At 41.6% G+C, this 15,708-nt stretch overlaps 1 protein-coding gene across 1 annotated transcript; it reads right to left on the reverse strand.

The window, feature by feature from the left end:
• Positions 1–860: 860 nt before the first annotated feature.
• gtf3c4 (general transcription factor IIIC, polypeptide 4) lies at positions 861–15,500 on the reverse strand. Its single transcript, XM_084934766.1, has 5 exons — positions 15,200–15,500; positions 6,783–8,525; positions 5,167–5,297; positions 4,634–4,722; positions 861–1,108 (listed from the first exon to the last, which is right to left on the reverse strand). The coding sequence occupies exons 1-5, from the start codon at positions 15,488–15,490 to the stop codon at positions 1,044–1,046; spliced, it is 2,319 nt and encodes a 772-aa protein (XP_084790892.1). The 5' UTR covers positions 15,491–15,500; the 3' UTR covers positions 861–1,043.
• Between the last annotated feature and the right edge of the window lie 208 nt (positions 15,501–15,708).

Below are 15,708 nucleotides of genomic sequence, written 5' to 3' on the forward strand. Positions count from 1 at the left end.
AGATAACACGCTGCTGAGCCTGTAACCCCACCCTGCAGCCCTTGTTCTCTCCAAATATGAAAAAAGGGTTAATTGTATTTAACAATATGCTCTCTATCCTAACACCCCCCGTCTCCATCACCTCCACCCTCCCGTCCTTGATTAGAATTAGAATCACATCTGGCGCCATGTTCTGTCCCTCATTACTGCTGAATCTCATTACAACGGGCTCCCATGGGAGGGACACGCTGGGTTTTTAAGCACACTTTTTGCTTTCTTCCTGCCTCTTGCTCATCTCATCTGCCTTGCCGCTTCTTCTCTTCTACGTTTACATTAGCGGAAGTCCTCATCTGAGAGAATGACTGAGCACCACCACCCTCCATCTCCTCCTCCCAGAGCTTGGAAATTGTTTTACAGTGCCAATTAAAGTAGGTATGTTGAGTTTCTTCCAGAGTATGTATTATTCAGAGTGTATTATTTGTTGCACTCAAAAAAAAAAAAAAAAAAAAAAGAGAAGAAGAAAAAACCCACTAAAATAGGACTCGCAGAGTAAGTCCCACTTACTTGCAATAAAAACTACACCAAAGGTTTGGAAATAGAGTCAACATGAGGAAAATGAGGGAGCTTATTTATGGTGCCCTGAAGTCCTACTGAATAATAAAAACCTCCACATATAACCACATTTTAAACTTTGTTTCTGAGCATCTCTGTCCAAACACTGCTCAGAGTGGGAATTCGCTTTAGATGAGGGGTGGAAAATAAAGAAATGTGTAAAGTTTGACTCCAAAATGTTTTACCTCGGTAAAATATTAATTTCAAACTTTAGAGGCAGGAAGCACACACTGCACACTTTGTAACTGGAGTGAAATAAGAGTTTCAACAAATATTCAAAGCGTTTTATTTGCTCTTTTAACATACCAATATAAAGTAATAAAAATATGAACAAAATATATCAAATTAAGAAAAAAGAAAAGCAGTGATGTCTGACAAGATTGGACCCGGTGTCAGAGCGGCGAGCTCTGAAGGTCGCGGGGAAACCCTGAGGTTTTAATGATCGTTTAGCTCTAGATCATCGGCGAGTCGCAGAGCGTGCAGGGTGCCTGCAGTATCTTCTTTATCCACTCTGGATCTGTGGGGAAACAAAACAACTTCTGTTTGTACTCAAGATTACAAACAACAAAATCATTTAATGTGGTTATGTATATATTAATATCAGAGACTTTGAAGGGTGACAGGAGTACAATTTAAGCCCCCCCCCCGCCCCAAAAAAAATGGCCTCATTAAGCACTACGAGTATACAATTGAGCACAAAATAAGGGCATGTGCAAACTTACCACTGGATTCATTAAATGTGCACACTGGCCAATTTGTTCTCACTGCCATGCATATGTTACAGGATCGTTCTACAAACACAGTCGTACTCTCGTTATTTGCAATCTGCGTAGTGCCACACCCCTTTTCTCTATATAAGAAAACACAAAAATCGATAATGTTCTTGTCCACTAAAGCAATAAAAGTGGGACAATCAATAGTGCACACCATTCCTAAGAAAAGGATGTGGCTAAATAATAAACATTTTTAGTAAGTAAGTATACAAGTGAGGTTTGAGCTGGAACAGCCGAGGTTGTGCCCTCGAGACACGGACTGTAGTTCAGACAAAGAAAGAAAAGGTTTGATATTAAAAGATGGGGAGAAGTAGGTGATGAGATACAGTAAAAATGGACTGCAATGGAACGCAAACATATTTAATAATTATGTAATAACCATTTTTATATGCTGAGCATTCAAAACTGGGGTATGATCACTATTGTTTGTGAACTCTACATTTTTATTTGTGTTTTGTTGAGTCTTCATTAGTGGTACTGGAAGGCCGGCCTATTCTAATACGTTATATAAAAGTACACATACATTAAGCTAAAGCTTTATCCTAACAACATTTACAGTTGTTATTCAGTGCCATTTACATTAATTAAAACACATTACAATTCATTGTTAGCGTGCATGCATAGTCTAATACCAAAGCACCAAAAAGAAAAATTCAGGTGAGAAAATATGGATGAAAAATTAACAAGCTTAGCCCTAAACTTTTCACGACACACCACAATTAAGTGAGCCGCCCCTTGCACACACTGGTCTGACAAACTAAGCACTTCCTGTAATGAGAGCATGCTTCTCTCCTGCTGCTTGCTACACGCAAGACGGGACAAGTGTAAGCGATGGTCAGTCTGCATTGTCTTCCAACATTTGTCAGAAGTAATGCGAAGGAAACGACTTACTTTTCTAAAACATCTATAACATTTGTCAGAGTCTCTGACCACTGGTTAAACAAAAACATCTATGCTTGAGTAAATTAACCCACAATGAATAAAACGGGTTAAAAATTGTATTTATCCCACTGTACAATGCTGAAAAAACTAATTTTAACCTCATGTTTGCTATTGACGTAGAAGTATAGAACAGGGCTTTCTAATGAAGCATGTGAGAGATAAGAAATGACTATATTAGGAAGTTTACTGTGAAAGTGCATTAGCTCACACTCATCAGTGAGGCAGGACTTAGGGGAAAAGAAAATTCTTCTTTGTGATCCCAAAACACCCACGACTAAAGTTAAATCTCACAGACATGATGTGCTGTGGCTCAGCTGGTGAAACGGCCTCCTGTCTGCTGCACAGACTGTAGTGTCTCGGGCATATTCAAGATGGCAACATGGCTGGTTTGTTTATCTCTAATTATTTAATGCCATATATTTAATATTAATGTAGGTTTTTTGTCTTTTGCTGTCAGACATAGAGCTTCTAAATTGTTTTTAAGGATTTCATGTATAAAAGGGTTTTCATTCCAAACAGAAACTGCTGTGATAATAATAAAAATAGTAAAATAGGAACTATAAAGAAGGCAAACATCCTAAAGATGTTTTTAGACAAGTGGGGGGTGATGCTGATTTTGACAGATGCCACAACTGCACAGACCTGTCACTCATTAGCTCAGATAGGCTGGGATGACCAGCAGAGCTGCCCCTCAGGCAGGTTTGATAAAGACCTGAGATCATTTTTCCCCCTGCAGGACCCACAGAGCCTGCTCTTTTCCCACTTCTGTGTTTATGTAGAATAATATATTTTTTTCTCATTTGTATCATTATTGAGCTTACCTCCACCCATTTATATGCTATTATGATGACATGTACATTACATGTCATAGAGACATGTACTGTAATACCAATGCAAAGAAAAGATCTCTAACTTACAAATATATCCGAACATAAATATGTAAGAGGGTTTCCTACATTTAATGTGAAGCAAATCATACTTTCCCCAAATCCAATTAAAGAAACTGAAATACTGGACAAAATGACCACAGACAGAAATCTTCTTAATCAGTTTGAGTCTGATAATCAGATTACTTAGATGCAATAAACGTTCCACAGACTCACCGAGGCTTTCTGCGTTTCAGGCTTTTTAAGACCGTTAAAAGAATGCAAATTATTACTGTAATGGTCAAAATATAAAGAAGGTATGAGGAACGTATGGTATGAGGAAAACAATTATAAAGATAATTATTTGTTAGCATACAGTACAATTCCCCTATGTTTAAGCAGTATATTTAAATCCTAAATTCTAATGTTACAATTGTGTACTGTAATGACTCCTTATCAGAATCGATGTAGAGCTCGTACCTAATGAGTGAGCAGCAGTCAGCAATGTCACTGTGGTCGGGACACCCCCAGACTGATACAGAAACCCTTGCTGGCTTGCCTGCACAGTCGAATGCGGGCTCGAGACAATACTTAAGGCTTTTGTAAACTTAATTCTTTCCTTTAGGACTTTTATGAGGAAACAGAATGCAATCATTATTTCAGATATAAAAGCAATCAGAAAACATGTTTACATGCATTATATAGTAATGATGTATGTAATGCATTCATCTCCTCTTTCATCCCGCAGCTCTGCTGTCACACCTGTGTTTCTGTTTACAGTCTGTTGTGAACAGGCTGATTAGAAATCCATCTAACTGTACACATGGCAGTGGAAATCAGCTTTCCCCAACTAGCGCGGAAAAAAACCCCAACAGGTTTTTCTAATCCAGGTTATCGTTTACTTAAGAAATCAGGACTAACGTGTCTCCTCCTCACTGGAACCTCGGATAGTTTCGTTTTTTTCTCCCCTGAGTATCAAAGTATTAACCCCTTCAGTAATTCACAAGCACAAGCAAAAAGAAAAACAGTAGTCACCCATTCTGTTAATTGCATTGTTGCACGTGCATGTCAGTGCACATTTCTACCCTCCCACTGAGCTGACCGACCTTAAAGAAGTTATGCAAAGATCGCTTACTGCCGCTCCAGCATTCAGAATTCCCCAGCTACACATTTCAAGTCCTAGCCAAGAAAGTGACAAGACTGAGCTTTGTGACCAGTAACTCAACTCTTGCCTTATAAGAAAATACAAAAGCACATTGGCTAAAAAGAAAGAAAAGACGCTGTGCTAATTTCTGCAATCAGTCACAGTTAATAAGTATTATGTTTGTGTGGCTCAGTCATCCAACATGTCGAGCATTGATCCGAGCGGCAGAGGCTGATGTTGAAGGTGACAGGAGGAGACGGCTGATCGAGAGCGCAACTGTGAAATGGAGGTGGAGGGAGATGGAAAGTGGCGCTTACCCTCAGGCTCTGGCAGTCTGGCGATGCTATCCAGCAGGAGGCACCGTCTGAACGTCAGCGTCTGGCAGGCCTGGTATGACAACGCACACCTGGAGGAGACCGAAAGAAATACATTAGAGAGCTGGCTGCCAGGGACAGTCACACACACACATATACACATTATAAAAGTAGAGCGGAAACAGTGCTGAGGTGCAGCTGACGGGCACAGATTTCCTCTCAGTGCCCACCAGAGGCACCACGTTCAAGCTAGAGAGCAGGCAGGAGAAATGTTTGACAGACGATATTTATGAGACGATGAGTGCTGCATAGGTAAATATCAGAAGGAAGGAGCCTTGATTACTGCTCCGAGAAGATAAATAAACCGTCAAAGAAGGCGTTCGGCATTAAGATTCAATTCATGTCCCAACGCTCAGGCTCAGCTGTGGCATCTGAACCAACGGTGCACCTACTCATCCTGTCAGGCTAAAGCTAAGAAAAACAACCATCCTTAGACGTTTTAAGTTTCTAAAGTTGTTCAAGAATTTTCTGCATACCTGAGCCACATGTGTCCATTTTTACACATGGTTTGTTTGTGGTCTGTGAAGGGCAGCACATCCTGACACAGGCTGCAGCGCTCCGAGAACGTCTGCTTGTTCATCTTATTCTTGATGTGGCCAATCAGGACCTGAAGGACAAAGCATGCAGGACCAAAGGGTCTAAATGAAAGCAACCAATGCAATCATTCCCAACTTGTATAGCGGAGGCAAAGAAGGCAGCACAAGAACCGTTTCTTCCACTGCAGCCTTACATCTAACAAGTATCCCCCTCCTACATATTTGCCAGACTTGCATGTTTCAGATAAACATAACCTGAGTAAATACAAAAGTTCGAAAATTTCCAAACCCTCTTGGTCCTGTATGGAAAAAGTAGCCCCCTAAACTTACCTGGTTGCGCCACCCTTGACAACCATTGTAACTGCAATCAAACATTTGTAATAACTGGTAATGGGCTAGTTTCAGTCATTATGCAAATGTACTGTTTATAAAATTGAGGAAACCTGCAGTCAGCTGAGGCTACGTCCACACTAGCCCGGATAGATTTGAAAACGGCGTTTTCAGTCATTTTCACAGAGTTGCCACATTGAAACGTCCGAAAACGCTTACGTTCCAGTACTGCGCATGCGTGAAACACAAGACAATTCGGCCTGCCTCATTTCTGTCTGCCGTTTATTTACTTTCCGGCTCTTTCAAACGTCGCGGCAAAATGTTGAGGAAAAGCACAGAGTTTTTTAAATGGACTAACAATGAGGTGGAGTTGTTGCAGCATCAACCTTTGGAAATTTACTTACCTGGATGATTGAGAATGCATCAAGACGAAAACTGGTAATGAGGTTAGTGAATTCTTAGCCAACTATTCTTTGTAATCAACCCGCACTGAAGGGTTTTCAAGCTAGAGTGGCCTGTTTATGGGCGTGCCAAAGCACCTCAATTGGATTTAGGTGCTTGGATTGGATTTTCTAGGTCATGAAGCAACAACAGAAGCAATTGGGGTCTGCAGTTCTGTTGTATGTTCACCAGTATGACAATGATGAAGCAGTAAACTCAGTTAACGTGGTTTTATTAACCAGCACAGCAGCAGAGAACTTACATGCTTGGATTCAATAACGGAATGGCGCCTATACCACTCAAAACATACACACACCTACACTGAGGTACGGCAAGCGGATTAGGACAAAATACCAAACTAACAGCAGGTTATCTACAAGTTCTTTAGATGCTGTTCTAGGTTCTTTTGTGACTTCCTGGATGAGTCTTTGATGAAATGTTTTAGTAGGCCGGCCACTCCTGGGAAGGTTTACTACTGTTCCAAATTTTCCTCATTTGTGGATCATTGCTCTCACCGTGGTTCACTGGAGTCCCCAAAGCCTAAGAAATGGTTTTGTAACACTGTCCAGAGTGATAGATGTCATTGAATTTGTTTCTATAATCTACAGGTTCTATTCAAATGATCATGTAAAAACTCTGTCCTTTGACTACTACTAACATTTTTTAAATGATCTGAAACATTTAAGCTTTTCAAATACTTTTTACAGCGCTGTAATCAGGAAAACCAAACCAAAAGAACGTGCAGTGGTGTCTTAAGTAGAAAAAAATAACACGTGAGTCATTACCTCTGATGCTCTGTCGTTGGTGTCTTTAGAGAGATACTCCACCAGGCCACAGGTGGGTATGCTAATGTTCTCTGCTAGCCAGGTATTGAGGTACACCACCCCTAACACCTTCTTCATGTTTTCTCTCATCAAGTGAGTCTCTACGGTGTTCATCCAAGCCTGTACCTCTGCCCTTTGCTCCTCCTGATTTTCCTCCTTCTCCAGTTTTTCTCCTCCGGGCTCACCTTCCTCTTTCACAGCACCTTCTTTGTCTTCTCCATCCTCCTGCTCCTGTTCCTCATCTCTTATGAACACCTTGCTTCCCTCTTTTGCAGGTTTCCAGTTGTTTTCTGTATTAGGTGACTGCAGTGACTGGTGAAGTATTCGCACCAAAAAGAGCTTGAACCGCCACAAGTAAGGCGAGTCCGCTTCCCGGATCTTTTGATCGAGCTCGTCCTGCAGTGATGCAGGGATGGACTTGTTTTTCAAAATCTGCCACCTCACCAGGTCGAGCAGGTCGGCCATTTTATACAAGTTCTGCGTAGGGGACCTGAGCAACAACGCTGCTGCGGCTTCTGGAGTTTTTAAGGTCACAAAGTGAACCTGGTAAGTCCTGTTAACTGGATGATAGCCATCAACCATACCTTGCGTGCTGACAAGTGCAATATATGCTCCGTTGCGGCTCACTGCAATCCCGTGTATCCTCCTCCCCGTGAGGTTCTCTGGTCGCATCATTTCCTCCTGCTTAAATATTAAAGTGCTCTCTGTAAAAGTTGGCGTCAGCTTTTTAATCCACCCGTCTGTGGAACAAGTGTACACCGCGACACCTTGTTGACTGACCGCTAGGGAGACTACAGGAAGGGAGTGCAGTCCAGCCACGTGAGAGTTGTGTACATTTAGTCCAGCTGGGGAAATCACAAGTAAACACCAAAAGACGTAGCAGCCACGTGATGCGACGATGAGGCTGCAGCTGGATTTATGGATCGGGTGGATCATCGGGACACATTTGAGGTTTTCAACAGCGATTTCATCGCACTCCTTCCACAGGATGACGGGGTGTCGGAGGGTGAAGTACCCCTTCACTCCCGACAGGCTGACTGGCATGATCTTGACGGGTCCCACCTCACTGCCGACGATCAGGCCGCTCATGCGACGATCTGCGTTTTCATACTCCCACCACGCTAAGTCACTTGGTCTGGTTACGCCTGATTCGATGATGTCATAAAACGTGACATCTGCCCCATCCGTAAAAGGCAACACAAACTTCCACAAGACGAGGTCACCGTTTTCCATCAAGACAGCGAGGAGGACCATCTCTAAGTCTACGCCCGTGTTGTCCGGCTGAACCTGTTTAATCGTGTAAATACTCGACCACTCCATTCTCAGAGGCGTCTGCATACGGAAACGCCGCTGCAGCTCGTCAAAGTCCTGTAGGTTAGTCTGCGGCAGCTTGTCATCCTTTCTGGCATAATTCCGCTCTTTTAGCCTCTCGCTGTACTTTTTAGTAAGATCAACTAGCGTGTTCCACTCAAGACGCTTGTGGCTGTTATGAATGGTAAGTCTGTGGTCAAGCGTTAGGCAAGCGAGCAAGCAGCGTCCACTCGAGTCACAACCCAACGGAGACCAGCTGGCGTACTTTATTCCTTTGTGCACGCCTACTGATGGGTTGATCACGCTGTCGGCCAAAAATGCTTGCCTTACTGTGGGATCTGGATGTGTAGCGAACTTCACCATTGCTTCAGACAGCTCTACTGATGGCCCCACCTTAAAAGGCAAAAACAACATATATTTAAGGATTATAAAGTCAAGTTTGTTCTTAATTTCATGTGCAGACATATTTTATTTGATAAACCACCAACACTTCAAATTGATACACCTGTATCGATTTGAAAAGCTGTGTGTTTACACTACTGCCATTTTTGGTGCGTTGACCAAATGTGAGGACTGAGGGTGGATCAGCAGAGTGGACATCCAATGAGCATACCCTGGATAATCCCGCTGACTCCAACAATGACCATAATTGCCTAAATTAATTTGATGTTTTAATCCCCATGACTTGACCCATAAAATCAAACAGCAAAGTATTAACTTAGGTCAGAAAAGTAAGGCACAAGAGGGCTGATTTTCCCATAGACTCCTATACAAACATTATACACAGGTGTTGCCCCTGCTGGCCATTGAAAATAATGCCGGTTTAAAGCACTTTTGTATTGGCTTTACTATGATATTTTATATACTATTATATTTTATATATATTTTATATCATCAAGCCAACATGCCCCAGCCCTTCCTGTTTTGTTTTCTTACAGGTTGTCTCAGCTTGGGGGGGCCACTGTAACAACACCCTGCTACAGGCAGAAAACTGGTTCTTTATGCCAGACTTGCTCAGGCTACAAGGAACGTGCCATATCATAGCATCTGCTATAAAGCAGATATAAAGTTTTCACGTGATATAAAAGTATCATATCTTGGTGTCAGTGACATAGGGATGGCACATGTTTACATTCCTATGCACCTACAACAACAGCACAAGAGCCACTGATGATGATTAAATACAGAAAAAAAGGAGCAACTTCAACAACATCCAAAAGAGCTGAATACTACAAAATATGCAAGAAAACTATGCAAAGTGAGAGCAGAACAGAAGTAACGTCATCAGCTACAACTCAAGACCTACCACAAAGTCCTTAGAAATGTTGCAATATTGCAAAGATTTACAGAGAAGCACCATATAAACAGTATTTTTGAAAACTATTTAAAAAGTGTGCATTTATCTCACATATAAATGCACTTATATATATATATATCATGTTTCTATGTGCACATCTGAATGTCAGTATGCACTGCTAGATGTTAAAAAAGCATTAGAAGCACTACATATAATTAGCTGTAATGATCTCTTTTTAGCAATGGTTTATTTTTTCTGTTAAGCAACAAAATCATCATCAGGTTTTAGCTTAATAAGTGGTATTTCCACAGAAAAGACTAAAACTGTTACCAAAGCACTGATGATCCATTTTCTGTTCTTCATCTAATGAAATAACCACCTAGTTACTGCTGCTCTACAGCGAGTAAAACCTAGAAAAAGTTTTATGTCAACAAACTGGACAAACAAGATAGACGCAGTATAACCAAACAGACTGCAATGAATAAATTAGAGATATCTAAGTTTTGTTATCTCTTTTTTTTAATGCAGGATCATTTTAGGTAAATGATGAACATCATGGCCCAACTTCACCACAGAAAACAGCCTCCTGGGTGGCTGTACTATTATGCAGACAATATCATGGCCTCTAAAAAAAAACCAAGCCATGCTTTGTGAGCCACAGTCTACAGCTCCCAGCTCAGTACCTCCCATTAAAAAGCAGTTATTCATATCAGCCATTGACAGCTGGAAACCAACTTTGCCTGTCTGCCACCGTGCCTAGTGGATTATAAAATTCAGCTAGGTCCAACAATGTATCTGCCAAGTGGATTTTTGGACTGGAGACGAAACCTAAAAGCACTCATGTTTAAACACAAGAGCAGCTGCAAAGAGACAAATTTACCGCAACAAAATTGTTTCTCTCGTTTTTTTGTTTGTTTAAAATCAGCATTTGTATTCTATTACTTTGATTATCTTCCCTGCGCTTTAGTAAATAATGAAAAATACAGAAACATTCACCACTGCCAAACTAATAGCACAAAAGTGAATATTAGCTTGGCTCCCTTTCTGAGACATGTGTACACAATTTGTTTAATGAGAAAACAAACATCAACACCGTTACAGGAGTAACACATATCAGTTTGTGATCACCTATTTATATGTTATTTATTTACTGAAGCAATGACTTTAATAATTTATGAGCAGTGATCATGCTCTGAAAGGTCTTGCACAAAGCTAATGGGTCAATAAGTTGAACACACAATGCAATCTGTAACCGAGTCAGGGTTTTACTTTTTTTTGCTTCTGCAGACTGAAACAATTGGGAATGTGTTACAAGCCATTTTTGTGCTTTAGGCCTGTAATGTGACGAAAGTGCATACTTCATACACCTTCATTGAAAGGGGTTTCACAAAAATACTGCATCAAATGCAAATATTAGAGTACAGCCATTTTTAAGCACTGTCGCCCAAATCACAGTTTCATGTCACTGGCAAGCAGTTTCATGGCCAGGGGAGACCTGTTCCTTTGTTATTTCATAACAAATTAAGCAAATCGAGGATATGGAGTTCTGCTGTTCAGAGGTGCCCATGCAAGTTAAAGAAAGCATTACTAGGTTGAAAAACAAAACAAACGTAGCAGAGATACAAAAAAAAAAAAAAAAATTCAATAGTGGCCAAATCCAAATCAGTAACCTGGTGCATTCTTAAAAAGAAAGAATGCACTGCCCAACTCAGAAACAAAAAGACCAAAGATGACATCATGAAGTTCAAGATGACAAAATTAATTCCAAGGTCTAGAAAAACCAGCACTTAGCTGAGTCAAGAACATTCACTTGCCATTGTGAAAGTCTAAAATCAAGAGACGCCTTCATGAATGCAAACACAAAGGGTTTAATACAGGGTGCAAACCACAAAAACCTATGGGTCCAACTGTATGTAAAGCTCTGATCACAAGAGGAGACACGAGGGAGACTGAGGGAAGAACCTAAGAGTTTATTTATTTCCCACTTCCTGTATGAATATGAAGCAATGTTTGAAAATCTTGTTTAGAAACAACATTAAACAGCTGATTTAGTCTACCTTGATTAGTAGACATAAGTGGACAGATGTGAGCTAGTTAGCGGTACCCTACATGACAGGAAGAGTAGTTACATGGTGGAAAAGCAGGGCCTTAAACAGCTGGTTAAAAAGCTCAACCGAAGATAAAACATCCCAGCAAGAAAACATTTTTTTCTGTTTTATGATGTGACAATATTGTAAAGCTCCTGAAGAGTTTCAAGGCCAGTTGCTCTTAAGGTCAACTGTTTAGCAGTTATACTCTTTCTTTTGTTCCTCGGTTAATGAATGACTGTCTTGCAGTGTATTTAGTATAGCTATAAGAGTAGCTATTAACCTTGGTTAACATGGTTTGAGGCAGTTACAGTTAACTCTTCCTGTTTTCCTTTATATCCATATATACAGTGGCTTGCAAAAGTATTCGGCCCCCTTGAACTTTCCCACATTTTGTCACATTACAGCCACAAACATGAATCAATTTTATTGGAATTCCACGTGAAAGACCAACACAAAGTGGTGTACACGTGAGAAGTGGAACGAAAATCATACATGATTCCAAACATTTTTTACAAATAAATAACTGCAAAGTGGGGGTGTGCGTAATTATTCAGCCCCCTTTGGTCTGAGTGCAGTCAGTTGCCCATAGACATTGCCTGATGAGTGCTAATGACCAAACATAGTGCACCTGTGTGTAATCTAATGTCAGTACAAATACAGCTGCTCTGTGACGGCCTCAAAGGTTGTCTAAGAGAATATTGGGAGCAACAACACCATGAAGTCCAAAGAACACACCAGACAGGTCAGGGATAAAGTTACTGAGAAATTTAAAGCAGGCTTAGGCTACAAAAAGATTTCCCAAGCCTTGAACATCCCACGGAGCACTGTTCAAGCGACCATTCAGAAATGGAAGGAGTATGGCACAACTGTAAACCTACCAAGACAAGGCCGTCCACCTAAACTCACAGGCCGAACAAGGAGAGCGCTGATCAGAAATGCAGCCAAGAGGCCCATGGTGACTCTGGACGAGCCGCAGAGATCTACAGCTCAGGTGGGGGAATCTGTCCATAGGACAACTATTAGTCGTGCACTGCACAAAGTTGGCCTTTATGGAAGAGTAGCAAGAAGAAAGCCATTGTTAACAGAAAACCATAAGAAGTCCCGTTTGCAGTTTGCCAGAAGCCATGTGGGGGACACAGCAAACATGTGGAAGAAGGTGCTCTGGTCAGATGAGACCAAAATGGAACTTTTTGGGCAAAATGCAAAACACTATGTGTGGCGGAAAACTAACACTGCACATCACTCTGAACACACCATCCCCACTGTCAAATATGGTGGTGGCTGCTGTTCACAAACGCTGTCCATCTAATCTGACTGAGCTGGAGCTGTTTTGCAAAGAAGAATGGGCAAGGATTTCAGTCTCTAGATGTGCTAAGCTGGTAGAGACATACCCTAAAAGACTGGCAGCTGTAATTGCAGGAAAAGGTGGTTCTACAAAGTATTGACTCAGGGGGCTGAATAATTATGCACACCCTACTTTACAGTTATTTATTTGTATAAAATGTTTGGAATCATGTATGATTTTCGTTCCACTTCTCACGTGTACACCACTTTGTGTTGGTCTTTCACATGGAATTCCAATAAAATTGATTCATGTTTGTGGCTGTAATGTGACAAAATGTGGAAAAGTTCAAGGGGGCCGAATACTTTTGCAAGCCACTGTATCTCTCCCCTGCACATGCCTAAACCTCAACCTTGTCGCTGTCCCCCTGATGTATTTATTTCTTATGTTGACCATTCTGGTTACTCCAGCTCTGCATCATGTAGTTTTATCAGTGCCATCTCCAAACCATACATCATAGTAGGTCTGACTACCATCTGTTAAAACTTCCCTTTCATTCTTGTTGCTACCCTTCTATCGCATATGCCGCCTAACACTCCACTCCACCCACTCTGCACTCTCTTCTCTGGATGGTGACCGCATTTATGTAAACATCTTCACCTTATTATTAATAATGATAATAATGGATTGCATTTATATAGCGCTTTTCAAGACCCTCAAAGCGCTTAACATTACAATTCCACTATTCATTCACTCTCACATCCACACACGAAGCGAGGCTGCCATATCGCGCCATCGGCCCCTGTGGCGAACACCGGTAGGGTAGGGTGAAGTGTCTTGCCCAAGGACACAACAACCAAGACAGACAGAGCTGGGGATCGAACGGCCAACCTTCCGGTTACAAAATGAGCTTCATAACCCCCTGAACCACGATCGGCCCCTTTCACCATCTCTGCTCCTTGCAGTTTCACAGTTACACCCGTCTAGGGCTGGGCCATATATCGCGATAGAATATGGGTAAAACGCGCGTGCGCAGTGCCTTTGTTTTCATACGCAGATGGCGGAAAAAGCATGACGGCGACTGAGAATAAGAAGGGCGAAAGCAGATCGTTGAATGAAACAGATAAACCAGAATTGGTTTGTAAAAATGCAACTTCAGTGGTGTGGAACGGGTTTAGCTTTCGTCCGTCAGATACACAACAAAGCAATATTTTTGGTAGAGCGTGCTAGCGGGCCGTCGTTATTACCGAGTGTTTTTGGAAAATACGGCACACTTAAAATCAATCCTTTGATTTTTCTGAAAATCGACAGTGCCCCTTATAATCCCGTGTGCCTTATGTATGAATTCTGGTTGTGTTTACTGACCTCGAAACGATTTTATCTGGTACACGGCGCTCGAAAATCTGTCAAATGTTTTAGTTCGACTTTGCTAAGCTACTAACCCGCACCGCTTGATGGATTGTCGGAGCATTACGGCTACGTAGGCAGGAGCCTCGCGGACTGATACGTACTGCGCTTCGACATAATATTACAGTATTGCGCGTGTATAACGTTTTTATAAGTTTTGTGGATATTATACAAGGTTATGCTGAGGATATGTCGGCCTTTTGGTTAAACTGTCAGCAAGGAATTTGCATTTCCACTGTTAATTTTTTATATAACTTTAATGCACATAAAAAACAGCTGCTTGTTTAAGTGAAAATACATTGATGGGTTTTGGGTTTTTTTTTTTTGCAATAATAAAGTTGAGGAGTTGTAAAGTAGTTTGTCTAGTGTCAATTATATCGTCAGTTATATCGTTATCGCAAATTTTCAAATGTATATCGTGATAAATATTTTTGGTCATATCGCCCTGCTCTACACCAGTCTCACTCACACATGTATTATGTCTTTCATTCCTCTTTGCTCCACAGTATACCTCCACCTCTCCAGGCTCTCTTCCACCTGCTCTTTACTCTCACAATGTCATTGCAAACATCACAGTCCACGGAGACTCCTTACTGACATTAACAATCAATCTGTCCATCACCACTGCAAACAAGAAGGGGCTCAGAGCAGATCCCTCGTGCATGTCCTGCACCACCCCCACATACTTCTCTGCTACTCCGGACTTCCTCATGCAGCACCACAGTTCCCCACCCTGTACTCCTACGTTTTCAAACAAAAAATAAACTAGCCCAAACTAAACTGAAATTTAATAAATAAATAAATAAAATAAAGGTGAGCTTTCCGCAGAAGAAGTTGTTATTGTTTCCCAATCAAAACAGTGAAGCACGTGACTTGTAAACACCACATCAGCTCAGTAAGCTAAAGCTACAGAGCTGCATGGGTTCTGATATTTCCCTCTTGTAACGTGTTGGTGTTAGCAGGTAACAGGCGACTGTATGCGGTCGCTTACCCGCAGTTTGTATTCCTCGGCTGGGACGGGGATTGAAGTCCTGTGCAGCGTTAGGTCCTGTTTGTTGTTGTGGACGTCGCACACCAGCTCCATCACCGCCAGGGAACTGGAGGTGCACACAGCCAGGCGGTGGTCCTGCGACCACGAGAGAGGCTGGAGTCCGCTGACCGGGGCAATGAGAGGAACGACGGGCTCCCGCTTGACCGACACATCCTCCGCTTCTGGTTCAGTCTTAATGACTACGTTTTTGGGCAGAGTGTGCACCGAATCACAGGTACTGGCAGCCGCCATGTTTTCTGGGCGGCGGAAGTGACGTCAGACAAGCGCGGGAGGAGAAAAGTGAGGCGCTTCCTCCGCCGATTATAAAATTGACTTTTATCAAGTCATTTAACACACATAATAATAATGAAAAAAATAATAAGAATAAAAAATATTAAAAATAAAAACTCAGCAACATTAACAAAAAAAAATTTCACGTGACAAAATAACCGAAACACTACATTTCACTG

This window comes from Perissodus microlepis, chromosome 7 (genome assembly GCF_051167445.1).
Source record: "Perissodus microlepis isolate ML-2025 ecotype Zambia chromosome 7, ASM5116744v1, whole genome shotgun sequence".
Taxonomy (NCBI): Eukaryota; Metazoa; Chordata; class Actinopteri; order Cichliformes; family Cichlidae; genus Perissodus; species Perissodus microlepis.

What these genes read in the sequence shown, in the direction of transcription:
- gtf3c4 (XM_084934766.1), bottom strand. Translation starts at nt 15,490, where the DNA reads ATGGCGGCTGCCAGTACCTGTGATTCGGTGCACACTCTGCCCAAAAAC. An exon ending in CCAACGACAGAGCATCAGAG is followed by an intron (nt 5,298 to 6,782) that starts GTAATGACTCAC and finishes TTTGTCCTTCAG; the next exon opens with GTCCTGATTGGCCACATCAA. An exon ending in AATGGACACATGTGGCTCAG is followed by an intron (nt 4,723 to 5,166) that starts GTATGCAGAAAA and finishes GGTCTCCTCCAG; the next exon opens with GTGTGCGTTGTCATACCAGG.